Here is a 15,426-nt window from a genome sequence, read left to right as displayed (position 1 = left end):
CTTGTTTACCACCAAAAAGCAGACAGATTGACATTTTAAATGTCTGGTTTTAGTTATGTTGTTATGTCTGGAAACTTGTTTTTGTCTGGAAAACCTGCTGTGTCATTACCATTGAGTATCATTGAAGCTCTAATATAAGTCTATACCAGATGGGAAACAATGTATCTGTTTGTGCTGGGTTTCTCCCCTCCACCCCTCCCACTAGAAGGTTCTAGTCTAGAAAAAACTCTATATAAGGAGAGCAGTCAGAGACCCTAGTGTGCTGCAGGTAGGGAACAGTGCTTGGAAGAGGAAACTCTGCCAAACTACTGAGTGACCAGAATAAGACGCTGAGACGAGGATACGCTGCCACCGACCCTGGATCACCAGCCTTTTACCATGGTACAAGCCTTCTGAAGAGAAAGAGGGACAGCTAGCTCAGGCCTTTCCTCAGCATCAAACTCTTCTTCTGCCAGGGAGGAGACTGGAGAAGCCAGCCCAATGCCTCACCTGTATTGTTTTGTACCTGAATTCCTCCAGTAAAGAAGCACCCTGGTTTACTGCAGACCCTGTACTTATTTCCCATTGTGGTGCACCACGCCTTACTATCCCTTCCGGAGAGCAGAAACACGTGGTGACACCTCGACGGTGTCCGGGGGACCCAGCGTAGCGTTGGGGCCACCCCAAACTCGGCCACTGCATAAGGGGTAATAAGGTCATAAAATTTCTGGGCACATAAAGGATAAAATGAATTATCCATGGATATGTGATAACAAGTGTTGAGCGAGTCGAGCTTCTGATCCAAGATCTGAAGTCGATTCACTCAAAACTTTGTTTTGATGCTGTGCAGAGACCCATCAACATGCAGCATTAAAATGTATGGCCTCCAGCGAAGTGAAATTCATTATCACCAAAGTCTTAAGAGAAAACCATAGACCCATGGAGCAAGCGCTCCTGCAGGAAACTAAGAACTGTCACCTGCAAGACTACGCGGCCCAGGCAGCGACCGTCGATGCATAAGTATGCACCTGGTAATTTCTTGTGAACATGTGAAAGGAGCACCGGGAGCCACCTTGGAAGCCGCCAATCCCCTTCGAGGACCCTCCGGAATGACATAAAAGGTGATCCGTATGGCGGAAGGGATCGGAGGCTGCTAAACAGATCTTCAGAGCTCTGACAACGTCCAATGGTATAACTCCATTTCCTTAGGGTGAAGGAGATGGGCACAGTGAGGGAAGGACAATTTCCTCGTTAATATGGAAGACAGAGACCCCGTTCGGAAGAACAGAAGAGACAGGCCAGCGAACCTGGAAGGTTGACCCTATGAAGGTTGAACCTTGACCCTATGAAGAACCAGGAAGAATTCTCTGCAGAGAGCACCGCCAACTCAGACACCCGTCTGATGGAAGTGATAGCGACCAGAAAAAACTACATTCCAGGACAGGAGTCAGAAAAAAACAAAACCTTCCACAAGGTACTCCAGGGAACTTGAGAGCGCATGAAAGATAGAAGGCGACGACGCCTGACTCTGCAGGAACTAAGGGCCAGACAAAGGTCCAACCCTGATTTTAGAACAGGACCGTGAGGGAGAAAAAACTAAGTGGCAGAACATTTCCGCTTCCACAGAAACCCAGGAAGAACCTCCAGGTCCTGAATAGATCCTGGACGATGCAGGCCTGCGGATGACATCCACCGAAAAAAAACCTTCGCATGGAATGGCGGTCTTAATAGCCACGCCGGCAACGAAGAGACCTAAAATACTAAAGGAAGATCAGACTCTGCAAAGGAAGGACATCTCTGAGTAGCAGTGACCAGGACGTCCCCTGGAAGGAGACTAGGTCAGCGTACCATGTGCGACGGCCAATCCCCAGGGCGACTAGGATAATCGGAATACCCTCCGTCCTGATCTTCCGTAGAACTCTGGGTAGGAAGCGGAAGGGGGAAAACGCAAGGAGGGAGAACCCTTACCAAGGGAAAGGGGCGTCCACTCCGCAACCTGCCGGATCTCTGCTCGGGAGAGAAAGGTGGGAAGCTTCCGAGACAGTCTCGAAGCCATCAAGTCCACATGTCTAAAAAATGTTGTGGGCGAGGGCCTGCTGCCGAGCTGACCATCTAAAACATTATGGGCTAGGGCCTGCTGCCGAGCTGACCATCTAAAAATGTTTGTGGGTGAGGGTCTGCTGCCGAGCTGACCATCTAAAAATTTAGGGGTGAGGGTCTGCTGCTGAGCTGACCCTCTAAAACATTATGGTTTAGGGCCTGCTGGTGACCCTCAAAAACATTATGGTTGAGGGCCTACTGGTGACCCTCTAAAACATTATGGGTGAGGACCCGCTGCTGAGCTGACCCTCTAAAATATTAGGAGTGAGGGCAGCCTAATAAGCATGTTGATATGATGGAGGTGGAGAAGGACGAGAAAAGGGAGATTGAACCATATACCCTTTTTAGTGGTGGAAGGGGTGCATGGGAATACAGTTTATTCAATACATCATAAAAGCCACATTTAGAGTGCCTTTATGTTCAGCTGCTTTCCTCTGGTGAAGTAGAGAAGTCAGGGGCAATCCAGGCCTTGTTCATTTTTATTAGAGTTGAGCTAAACTAAGAGAAAGAAATACCAAATACAGCCGCACCTCCAAAAATCAATGATAATTTATTGAAGACACAAAATTTAAGACATAAAATTTAAAACCATGGACAAATGCAACCTATTCCCACTGAAGGGAGAGATTGATGAAAATGAAGCAAACATCATCCAAGAATACCATGAGCAATGTGGTGCTAACATGAAGGAAATACATCCATAAAGCCAAAATAATATACTTATCAGGTAGCACAGTGGTAACACAGGAAGAGAAATAGTAATGATGGGCAACCCTTCAGTGGGACAAGCAGGAAGAAATCCTCACGCGTATAGCTAGTAACCAACTAGCTTCATCAGAGGTCCATGTAAGTCTGAAATGGTGCTTCAGGGTTTTTATACTAACGATAATTAACCTATGAAGAAATAAATCTGTGGTCAAACCTGTTAAGGCAATTAGAGGAGGAGAAGGGCAGGTGGACACATCAAGGTGCGCCGCCTGCCCTTCTCCTCCTCTAATTGCCTTAACAGGTTTGACCACACATTTATTTCTTCATAGGTTAATTATCGTTAGTATAAAAACCCTGAAGCACCATTTCAGACTTACATGGACCTCTGATGAAGCTAGTTGGTTACTAGCGATACGCGTGAGGATTTCTTCCTGCTTGTCCCACTGAAGGGTTGCTCATCATTACTATTTCTCTTCCTGTGTTACCACTGTGCTACCTGATAAGTATATTATTTTGGCTTTATGGATGTATTTCCTTCATGTTAGCACCACATTGCTCATGGTATTCTTGGATGATGTTTGCTTCATTTTCATCAATCTCTCCCTTCAGTGGCAATAGGTTGCATTTGTCCATGGTTTTAAATTTTGTGTCTTCAATAAATTAGCATTGATTTTTGGAGGTGCGGCTGTATTTGGTATTTCTTTCTCTTAGTTTAGCTCATGCTTTTTTCTATACCAGGCCTGCACTCCTTCACTTTACTATTGGTGTGCCCCCAGCAGTTTATTATTACATTTTTATTAGAGTTAACCGGTCAGCATTTTCAGTTGACAGGCGGATGCGCTTATCAGTTATTATGCCCCTAGCAGCACTAAATACACGCTCTGACAAAACGCTGGCGGCGGGGCAGGCCAGCACCTCCAAGGCGTAGAGCGCCAGTTCATGCAACATGTCTAGCTTCGACACCCAAAAATTGTAAGGCACAGAGGGATCACTGAGGACGCTGACACGGTCTGCAATGTACTCCTTCGCCATCTTCCAAAATTTTTCCCTCCTTGTGACACTAGGCCACACATCAGGTTGAGGGTGCTGGCGGGGTGTCATAAAACTGTTCCAGGCCTTGGAGAGTGTTGCCCTGCCTCTTTTGGAAGTGCTGTGTGTTCCCCTCGTCTCCCCCTCCTCGGTTGGTCAAGGAACTACGTACTCTGCCACCAGCGTTGTCAGCTGGAAATTTTTGGAGCAATATTTCCACAAGGACCTTCTGATATTGCACCATTTTGCTCGTACTCTCCACCACAGGAATGATAGATGAGAAAATCTCTTTGTAGCGGGGATCAAGGAAGGTGAACAACCAGTAATTGGTGTCCAAAATGCGTACAACGCGAGGGTCACAGGAAAGGCAGCCTAACATAAAGTCAGCCATGTGGGTCAGAGTCCCAACAGACAAGACTTTGCTGTCCTTCCTCATTAGGACGATGACTCTCAATCTCCTCTTTCTCCTCTTCAACCCATCCACGCTGAACAGATGGAATGAAACTTCCATGGGTACTACCCTCTGTAGTGGAGGCAACCGTCTCCTGCTCCTCATCATCATCTTCCAATTTGCGCTGAGAAGACAAACTGAGGGTGGTCTGGCTATCACCCTGTGTACTGTCTTCCCCCATTTCCACCTCTTCCACATGCAAAGCGTCCGCCTTAATTGTGAGCAGCCAGCGTTTGAGTAGACACAGAAGTGCGATGGTTACGCTGATAATAGCATTATTGCCACTCACCATCTGTGTTGATTCCTCAAAGTTGCGTAAAACCTCACAGAGGTCAGGCATCAATGCCCACTCTTCACTTGTGCAGAGTGGAAGCTGACTGGAAAGGCAACGATCATGTTACAGCTGGTATTCGACTACTGCCCTCTGCTGCTCACAAAGGCTGGCCAACATGTGGAACGTGGAGTTCCAGTTTCTGCTTACGTCGCACAACAGTCGGTGAGCTGCCAATTGCAAATGCTGCTGCAGCGTTGCCAGACCGGCGGAAGCTGTCGATGACTTGCGGAAATGGACACAGACGAGGCACACCTTCACCAGTAGCTCAGGTAAATTGGGGTAGGTTTTGAGAAACCACTGAACCACTAGGTTGAACACGTGGGCTAGGCATGGTATGTGTGTGAGCTTGCCGAGCTCTAAAGCTGCCACCAAGTTACGGCCATTATCAGACACAACCATGCCTGGTTGTAGGGTGAGTGGCGAGAGCCACAGCTCAGTCTGGTCCCTTATCCCCTGCCACAGCTCTGCGGTGGTGTGCTGTTTGTCACCTAAGCAGATCAGTTCAAGCTGGCCTGTTGCCGCTTCCCCACTGCAGTGCTACACTGCTTCCAGCTACTGACTGATGTCTGACTGGTGCTGCAAGATGATAATTCAGAGGTGGAAGTGGAGAAGGAGGCGGAGGAGCAGAAGAGGGGGGTTGCAGCCATTAATGCAGGTGGCGGCAGAAACCCTGATGGAAGTAGGGCCCGCAATCCTTGGCGTCGGTAGCACTTGTACCATCTCAGGGAATGACTTGCTCCCGGCCTCCACAACGTTCACTCAGTGAGCCGTCAAGGAAATGTAACATCCCAGGCTAAAAGTACTTGTCCATGTGTCAGTCGTTGTCCATGTGTCAGCACGTAACACAGGGGAAGAGGAGGCAGTGGTGTGACCCGCAGACACTGGTTGTGGACTCAGGCGTTCGGCCGACCAATTAGTGTGCTTTGATGCTATGTGGCGGATCATGCTGGTGGTGGTGAGGTTGCTAGTGTTCACGCCCCTGCTCATTTTAGTATGGCACAGGTTGCAAATTACAATTATTTTATCGTCCGCACTTTCCCTAAAAAAGTGCCAGACTGCAGAACACCAACCCCTTGGCAAGAGAGGTTGCCGCAAGGGGGTGCTCTGGGGATTAGTTGCGGGCCTGTTTGGTGTGGCCCGCCTTCTCCCTTTTGCTACCCCACTGCCTCTTTAAGCCTGTTGCGGTGCTGCGGATCCCTCCCCCTCTGTACTGCTGTCCTCGCTCAGCTTGCCACCTTCCCAGGTTGGGTCAGTGACTTCATCGTCCAGCACCTCCTCTTCCACTTCCTCACTCTGGTCATCCTCCTGACTTGTTGACCTAACAACAACCTCAGTGATTGACAACTGTGTCTCATCCTCATCATGAACCTCTTGAGACACTAATTGCCGTTGACTTGACTTATTGAAAATTGTCTCTCATCATCATCATCCACCTTGTGAAACACTAATTGCTGTCCCCCACCGTCATCTTATTCTGACTGTGGATGCTCCAGAGTTTGGGAATCAGGTCACAAGATCTTCTCATGTCCCTCTTCAAGCGGGCTTGGCGAGAGGGCCAAATCAAGGAATGGCGATGAAAACAGCTCCTCGGAATATCCAAGTGTGCGATCACTTGTTTGCCAAGACTTTTCATGGTGGGTGGAAGGAGTATCAGGGTGAGAATTCTGGCTACTGAGACTGGACTTTGTGGAAGACAGGGTGGTGCTTAACCGACTGAAAGCATTATCTGCTGCAATCCAACCGACCACCTGGTCGCACTGGTCTGTCTTCGATAGTGGTGTCCTGCACCACCCTGCAAACTGGGACATAAAGCTAGGTATCGTGGATGAGTGTGTTTCTTGTGCTCTGGAAGCAGGCACAGTTTCACGGCACCATCAGCAGCACGGCCACTTCCCCGTCCCTTACTGCTCGCCTTGCACATATTAAATAGTATATATGCTTGCAAATATGTCACATGTACAGTAGCACAGGTTTTGTAAGTGTATGCGCAAATAAAGTACACAGAATGTCACAGATATTTTTAGGATGCACACACGTTAAACAGGAGGTATAGCGCAGATATTGTCACTGTCATCAGCGGCAAAAAAAATTTCACTGACTGTCACTGATATTTCAGATGCGCTAACATTATACTGAAGATGTAGAGCAGATAATGTCGCTGCCAGCAGCAGCAAAAAAATTTGACTGAATGTCACAGATATTTCGGATATGCAAACGTTATACAGGAGATGTAGTGCAGGCAATGTAACTGTCCACAGCAGACACCGTCTACAGAAAAAGTACACTGGATGTCCCAGATATTTTTAGGCTGCACACAGGTTACACAAGGACTTTTGGGTCTATAACAAGTATAAAAACTAAAATATTGTTAATACAATCTCTACACTATCTCTCCCTTCTGCTCTTCAGCTCTCCCTGACTAATACTGAGCCTAACATGTGTCATCGGGTGCTATATAGCACCTGATGACGCGTTTCGGCCAGCCAATCACTGTAATGCCAGCAGCCAATATGGCTACAACATTACAGTGAATGGCAGTACTTACCTGTACGTTTATTGGCTGCGTAGCAGCCAACAAACGTGCGGGGAGAGACTTGAGCATCGCGCTCGGGCACACGAGGTATATGGCCGAACACCGCGATGTGAACTAGTGTTCAGCCGAACATGTTCGCCCAACACTATTAAGCACCTGATCTGAATGATCAACCCCTCCTATGTATGTATTGCAGTCAAGGAAGCAGTTTGCTTTGTTTGGGGATAGTGATACTTCGTACAGGAGCAGGAGAGGTGCTATTATCGTGAACTGTGGTGGACAAGGACATCCCTTTTGCAGCTTTTTACACTTCACATCTACTCTTTAACATATCAGACTGTGGCTGTATATGGCTATTTCCATACACAGAGTCCGTCCTGGGGGCATCCCCAAACAGTTAGCATTCTGACAGTGCGTGGGGATACCACTGTATATTTAAAATGTATTTATTCTCTACTTTTAAATTACTACCCAATTACAAAATCACAACATTCTGTATGGGAAACTTACACCTTACAAGTGTGGTAGAAAACACAGTTATTTGCAGAAATAATTTATATTACTAAAAACCTTCATGGGTATTTATGCACAATTCCCTGGTATCTACAGATAGATCTCTATATACCAGGATACTTGAATAGCATCAATAGTCTAATTATTTAGTCATCACAAAAAAATCTGTGAGAAAAATAAATTACAGCAATCTTTCTTTAAACACACCCAAAAATGTGTTTATTATAATTTATTTTGCAACATTACTAAACAACTCAGACTTTTTTTGTTATCCCAGGATTCAAACTCAGAGCCGCACAATGTTATCAATGGAAGGAATTTGATGTATTCACATACAAAAATCTACATTTTATGTATTCAAGCAACATCTAATTCATTTAGTAAACACAAAAAATATAATTTAATAATTGAATAAATGACTGAATAAATTACAACAAACACATTTTTGCATATATACAGTATATACAGTATATATATATATATATATATATATATATGTAATTTATTTTGCTCAATTAGATTTTCGTGATTACTAAATAAATCAGACTTTTGCTGTTGTTCCTATGACCTGGGATATAGCGATGTATCTATAGATAGCAGTGCATTGTACATAAATACTAGTGAAGGTTTTTAGTTACAGACATTCCTCGTGCCTGTGGCTCCGCTGGTAAGGTCTTTGTCTATGATACAGAAGGTCCTGGGTTTGAGATGCGGCAGTAACTATTTGAATAAAAGTTTTTAAATACACATGGGTATTCTCAAGCATTATTATAATGCTGCAGGCCTCAGTTATATGGGGGAATGACTTTTATTTTAACCCCTTTCCGACATCTGCTATACATATACAGTGAAAGACAGAGCTTTAATCATGGAAGAAGCTGAGCAGATGCCATGGCTGCTGGTTACCTCCTGCTTTACACAGCCTAGAGGCAACTTTCCTATTGGTTTCTAGGGATGTTGATAAGCTCATTGGCCCACAAAAAAGAAGGGAGGCTACTGAAAAAAAAAATCTAGAATATTCACGATTACGAATATATAGCACTATATTCTACATCTTCGCGAATTCTCAAAGTGCCGATATTCGCAATAAAAATTCGGGATTAGAATTTTTGCGATCAACACTAGTCCCCAAGGGGGACTTAAGTGAAAAATAATTGACAACATTTTTTAAAAATAAAAAAAATTAAGAAAATATAAAAATTCAAGTCAGCTCAATTCCACATATTAACAACAAAATTAAACAATAAAAAATGATTTCTTTCATTGTTGCACACAAAATGCTCATACTATTAAAATATAAACGTATTTATTCCGTACTGTGAATACTGTAATGGAAAAAAAATCGAAATTACGGATTCGCCTTTTTTTGTCACTTCTACCTCACAGAGGTGGTCACACTTGCTCAGTTCAACTTCCACCTATCTACTGTTAGAATCTGTGACTATTACAGGAAAATAGTTACAGCAGAAATTACTCAAATTACTGAGCTGCAGCAGAAAGGACACATTCCATGAAAAGACATGCCCCCCTGAGCTATCATCCTGATATAAATCTAGCAAAACAATTTGAGCAATAACTAGGGAGATCCCTGGATCCATGCGAGGTACAGGACTGGTTCTAGCCTCATTAGAGGTTGTCATGTACTATATTATGTCTGATTTTCATTTTTTACATTACTCATGGGATAACCCTTTTAATTAAAAGATTTACACCAGTTTTCTGGCCTATGACAAGTTTGCTTCATGATAACCAACATATTTGACAGTAAGCAGAGGAACGCAGAAGTACAAACTTACAAAACTTTAAAAGAGGAATGCACGCGGTTACTACACTTTTGTATTCAAGATCATAATCAACTTTTCAATCGGTTTTGACAGGAGTTTGCTTTAAGAAAGCAGTTTAATTACAGGATTTGTTTTTTCAGACCATGAAAAAGAAGTTAATTGATGGAACATAAAAAAAATAATATTTGCACTTAGCTTAAGGGTGTGCTTATACTTTGCAGGCAAATAAAATTTGCATTTTTCTTCTATTTGTGAATTTTGACATTCAAATTTAATTGAAATTTAACTGCTGCATGTGAACATACTGTTACGAGTGAATGCATTATTTTATGATTTATTGATTTGTTGTTCACTTGTCTGTTTGCAACCTAAAATCAGCTGGCTAATATTTGTTTTTTTATTATCTGACCACACAGCAATTGTAATAATTGCACATTCTCGTTAATCAATGTATGTGTTATAGACAGCATTTCAATAAAATGTTTCAGTCCTAAGAAAACACAGGAAATCATTATTAAATACCTGCAGTGACTGGTATCAGTCTTTTAATAGTAGAGATATAATTTGCTATAATTTGACTATTAGATTAGATTACTAGATATGTTTTGAACCTGTAAAACCCTGCTGTAAATAGATGGGGAGATTAGTAATCCTGATTTACTGTGTAAACTTTCACTAGATACTTTAAAAACCTTTTTACATGACTCCTTGGAATACTCCATTCCGACAATTACACTGTTTAATTGTGGCACCAATCATTGGACGATTGCATATTTACTGTTGCAAATTAAATCAATGCTTGCTTTCAGCAGGAATCTGCTGCAAGAAAAATATTAATCTGTCTGTGGACGAGCGACCATAGTAGCAGCTCTAATCTTTGCTTAAAGGGGTTATCCAACCTCTATAATGACCCCCCCCCCCCCCCCCCCCCCCCCCCCCCCCAATGCCCGGACCCATCGTATACATGGGTCTGTCTTATTTATCATTTATCATTCTCCACGCCAGTTCTTGGCGTGGAAAATGACTTAAATCTACTCCAGCAAGGGAGCTGGCGTAGATTTTAGTATGTCGCACAGCCAACTGAAGGAAGCACCAAAGTTATGTAAAGGCCTGCGCCTCCATATAACTATGGCACATCCACCAGCAGCGCAAAGGGACTAAGACCACCGCCTAAATTGACAGTCTTAATAAATGTCCCCCTTAGTGTGAGTCACCTGATTAAAAAACTGTTTTTCTTTTGTTTATCTGAGGCTCTGTTCCCCTAGTCATAATACTTTTTCTTAATATTCAAATACGACTTTGGTGCAATGAGGGCTTGCACCCAAGCTTTGCTACTTTCTCTGGCCACCCACTCTCTCACTACTTTACCACTTCTTGGCTCTGTCAATTAAAGCAGCCAGTGAGTGTCTGGCCACAGAAATGATCAGAGCTTGGGAGCAACAAGAGCAATGATTCTGCCCCGTTGCACCAAAGGCCTAATTTGCACATAAGGAAAAAGTATCATACCTTGGGAACGGAGCCTTGGATCAACATAACAAAAACAGTACTTTAATCAGGTGAACCACAACTATGTCTGTGTCTGTGCAAACGGTTGGATAAGAAGGTCACTGCTGATAGATTCTCTATACAACTGCACCATATTAATCAAAGTGGCTGATTCTGGATAGATCTAATGCACCATTAGACAGTTTAGTCTAAAGGCCCATTCAAACAGATAATCACACTGATTTCAACTTAAATGCCACATTGGACAATCTACTTCTTCTTTGATGTGAACAATAGAACGACTGCCAAAAAAGTCAATGGAAACACTTGTAAGGATGGGTTCGCACTAGCATTATGCCATTCCGTTATAGGTTCCATTTATAATAAAATATAACGGAATGGTCAGACAGAATGCAAAGCGGAAGCCTTTAGTCGACAGAACTTTGTTTCTGTCCTGCATAACGGAAACCAGACGGATCCATTATGATTGCCCATAGACTTCTGTTAGGACGGAGAAAAATGGAATGCCTCTTAAAGGATTCGGTTTTGCATTCCTATTATTGTCCTATTATTGTTCACATTATGGACAAGAATAGGACTGTTCTGTTAGGGGCCAGCTGCTCTGTTTCGCAAAACATGAAATGCACACAAACGTTATCCGTATTTTTTGCAGATCCGTGTTTCACGTACCACAAACTACATACGGTCGTGTGCATGAGCCTAATAAATATGGCCTGATATCTTCTCTACCTAAACAAAGCTGCTCCATTCCAGTGACCAGGGTCATATCTTCACTGCCCCCAGCCCCCTGTGGACTAGATGTGTGACATTCCATCTGTCATCACATGAACTGCTGCAGCCATTGATTAGCCTTAGTGGTGATGCGTTCCCAAGGAGCATGTGATGACTGAGTTCAGTGAATGGCTGCAGAGGACCTTGTGAGAATGAGGTCAGTGAATAGCTGCAGAGGTCTATGTGTGATTGAGGTCATTAAATTACTTTAGAGGTCCATGTGATGAAAAACGGTATGTCACACAAGGGACCAAAAACAGCATGGACAGGACCCTCAGCACTGGAAAGGAACTCCAGGCACAGCAAATTTTACTCTAGAATATGCACCAAAATTTTGGTAGATTTTTGGCACACATTGCAGCAACCTGACTAACATCCGTTTTGTGAGGCAAGCCATTTCCTGCTAAGAAGCGTCCCTTATGGTGCAAGGCATGTACAACATAATTCTGCCGCATTTGGATTAATGTATCTCCCCTATTATTTTATAGAAGCTTTCTTACTTATGAAGTGGAGTTTCGTTATTTCCATCTGGCAGATCCAAAAGGTTCTTTTCACCGGAGTATGATGACACCATAAATTTCACGATTTCAGTTGCTCCTTGTGAAGCAGCAAAATGGAGCGGGGTGGCATTATCAATCTGTGAAAGAAAAATTATTGGTTAACACGAGAAGGGACAGGAATTGCATCAAATCTGTAAATAAATTACACTTTGGTAAAATAGCAACTACCTGTTTGAGGTCTACTTTTGCGCCATATCCTACGCATGCTTTCACAACTTCCAAACGCCCATTTTGTACTGCCACATGGAGTGGACTGCTTTTTTCATTATCTGTGAAATTGATGTGATCCTCAATGCTAAATCCGAATTCTTCACCTGAAAGAGAAGCTCTTCAAAGGTGAATAAATGGCGCCTGTTCAATGAGTTATTATAGGTAGTGATGAGTGAAATTTTCAAAAATTCTATTCGGCTGCTCCGCTGAACTCATGTCGGCACACACGAGAATTGGCACGTTTTCTATAATCTAGATGGCCACGACAGCCTCTCTGAGATCACATGGATGTTGTATGTTTTGTTTTTTTCCACCATTTCAGGAAAAAGGGATTCAGTGCCACGAAGCGCCAACAAATTCAGATTCGTGGTGAATCAAATTTTTACTTAAAAATTTTGATCTAATTCCATTTTTTTAACTTCAATTCGCTCAACACTAATTATAGGTAATAAAAATAATAAAAGAAGGGGATATAGGACGGCTCAACCTCTGATTGGGGATGGCAAGGTGCACCAATCTGATGTCGCACTCAGATCATCAAGGAAATTGTGTCAAAGAAATGAATGGGCACTCTTATATCCGGAACACAAATAGAATGTGGTAGCACTATCTATATTTATTAATGCACAAAATAGCACAGAGATCAGAATCAAGATATATGGGTACTTTCCCTATTATATCTAGTGGATATTAAAATAACATAAAAATAAAATATAGGCCTGTAAATACACAATACACAATCATAAAAGCATAAAAGTTTGCTATAAACTTGCTAAAAATGCACAGTAGATTGCAATCCTAGTTTGGACGGATTGGATAAAATGGCTTCTGAGGTCAGGACAGATCGATCCCATAGATATTGCAGATAGGCTGAGTCCGTCCAATCCACAAAATTGGGATGGATACAGACACTCCCACTGCAATACGCTAATGTAGGATAGTGTCCGAATATAAGTGAATCCAATAAGGTCCTGCTCCCTATAAGTGAGTGAATTAAAAAAAAACAAAGTGGATGAATTTCAAAAGTATCAAAAATATACTAATAGTGCTGAAAAATCACTAGTGGTAAATCAAAGTCCATTCATATATAATCGTGCTGGAACAGATTTGTGAACGTGCATATAAGTCCAACAATATAGAATAGAATATATCATGAGTGCTCAAAATAATAATATGGTATTCGGCCACTGAGGAAGAAGGCAGGATAGCCTTTGAAACGCGTCTGGCGTGGAGGAATATTAGACTTGGATCTGGCAATAACCGGCAAAAATTAAAATAACAACACTCCTGTTGTTTTGGAGAAAGCGCTTTCATTAATCCTCTTTGACCATACTCTGGCAATATACGAGGAACATCAAGAAGCAGGTGCAATTAAATCACCTGAACGAGTGCTGCGGGGAATACGAGAAACGCCCACTACAAACAGAGGGCTAGACCGTGAATTGACCACGAGCCAAGCAGAGATAGATCTCTGACCCGCAGCCGGATCCCTATACCAACTTGAACGATCCACACGGACCCGGTATGAAGCAGTAAGACAGCATTCAAATTCATCTTTGAGAGGTAAGCTTACCTTTTACTCACGCTACGTGGGACGCCACGGACTGGACACCATCATTTAGCGTGAGTACCTAACCACTCTATGCTATTTAATACTGCTGGATATCCGACTGAAATTTTCTGCTAGAAAACCAAGCAGCTTACAATATTGTATCCAAGCTCCTTGATTGCAACAGTTTGGCAACAGCTTCTCTTCCAGGAAAGCAGCTACGAGTGAGACATAATCTCTGCATTGACAGCGCTCAGCAATAGTTTACCTTCCAGGAAAGTGACTACGAGTGAGATATAATTTGTGCATTGATAGTGCTGAGCCCCTACAGACCGAGGGCAATGCACGACCTAGGACTGTGACCGAATACCATATTATTATTTTGAGCACTCATAATATATTATATTCTATATTGTTGGACTTATATGCACGTTCACAAATCTGTTCCAGCACGATTATATATGAATGGACTTTGATTTACCACTAGTGATTTTTCAGCACTATTAGTATATTTTTGATACTTTTGAAATTCATCCACTTTGTTTTTGTTTTTAATTCACTCACTTATAGGGAGTAGGACCTTATTGGATTCACTTATATTCGGACACTATCCTACATTAGCGTATTGCAGTGGGAGTGTCTGTATCCATCCCGATTTTGTGGATTGGACGGACTCAGCCTATCTGCAATATCTATGGGATCGATCTGTCCTGACCTCAGAAGCCATTTTATCCAATCCGTCCAAACTAGGATTGGAATCTACTGTGCATTTTTAGCAAGTTTATAGCAAACTTTTATGCTTTTATGATTGTGTATTGTGTATTTACAGGCCTATATTTTATTTTTATTTTTATGTTATTTTAATATCCACTAGATATAATAGGGAAAGTACCCATATATCTTGATTCTGATCTCTGTGCTATTTTATGCATTAATAAATATAGATAGTGCTACCACATTCTATTTGTGTTCCGGATATAAGAGTGCCCATTCATTTCTTTGACACAATAAAAATAATAAGCAATACTAATGATACCTTTTTTTAGAACCAGATCCATGCACTTTAAAGACCCTGCAAATGTAGTCATGTGTATTGGAAAGCATCCGATCTTGTTTCTTTTACACAGCTTTGCATCACGATTAAACTTAGAGACAAAAAGAATATATTAATGAAATAACAATAAAATCACTTTTTAAAGGCATTTTAAATTATATTATTCTACTTATTTTGAGCTAAAAATAATTTTTTTCAATTGGTCTTAAATATTTTCAACAGTTTTCCTCTACCGCCTTCAGTTTTCACCGCATCTGCAAACTGCTTTTCCTTCTCCGTAAATCTGTCAGAGAGCTGTTCTGATGGCTTGATCTGTATCCCTTATACCTAATTCCCTGACAACTC

General features: G+C 42.4%; 1 protein-coding gene across 2 annotated transcripts in view; it reads right to left on the bottom strand.

Moving 5' to 3' along the window:
• TRPA1 (transient receptor potential cation channel subfamily A member 1) overlaps window positions 1-15,426 on the bottom strand; it is a 197,657-nt gene that overhangs the window by 102,165 nt on the left and 80,066 nt on the right. Inside the window, exons 6-8 of one of the 2 annotated variants that reach the window (XM_040433354.1) lie at window positions 15,064-15,172; window positions 12,434-12,582; window positions 12,209-12,345 (exon numbers count right to left, since the gene is read on the bottom strand). In XM_040433354.1, the coding sequence (XP_040289288.1) occupies window positions 12,209-12,345; window positions 12,434-12,582; window positions 15,064-15,172 (395 nt within the window). The remainder of the gene's footprint in view (window positions 1-12,208; window positions 12,346-12,433; window positions 12,583-15,063; window positions 15,173-15,426) is intronic. The other variant, XM_040433355.1, reaches the window with a different exon arrangement.

This window comes from Bufo bufo, chromosome 5 (genome assembly GCF_905171765.1).
Source record: "Bufo bufo chromosome 5, aBufBuf1.1, whole genome shotgun sequence".
In the NCBI taxonomy this organism is placed as follows: domain Eukaryota; kingdom Metazoa; phylum Chordata; class Amphibia; order Anura; family Bufonidae; genus Bufo; species Bufo bufo.
This window is presented reverse-complemented; position numbering and strand designations above follow the sequence as displayed.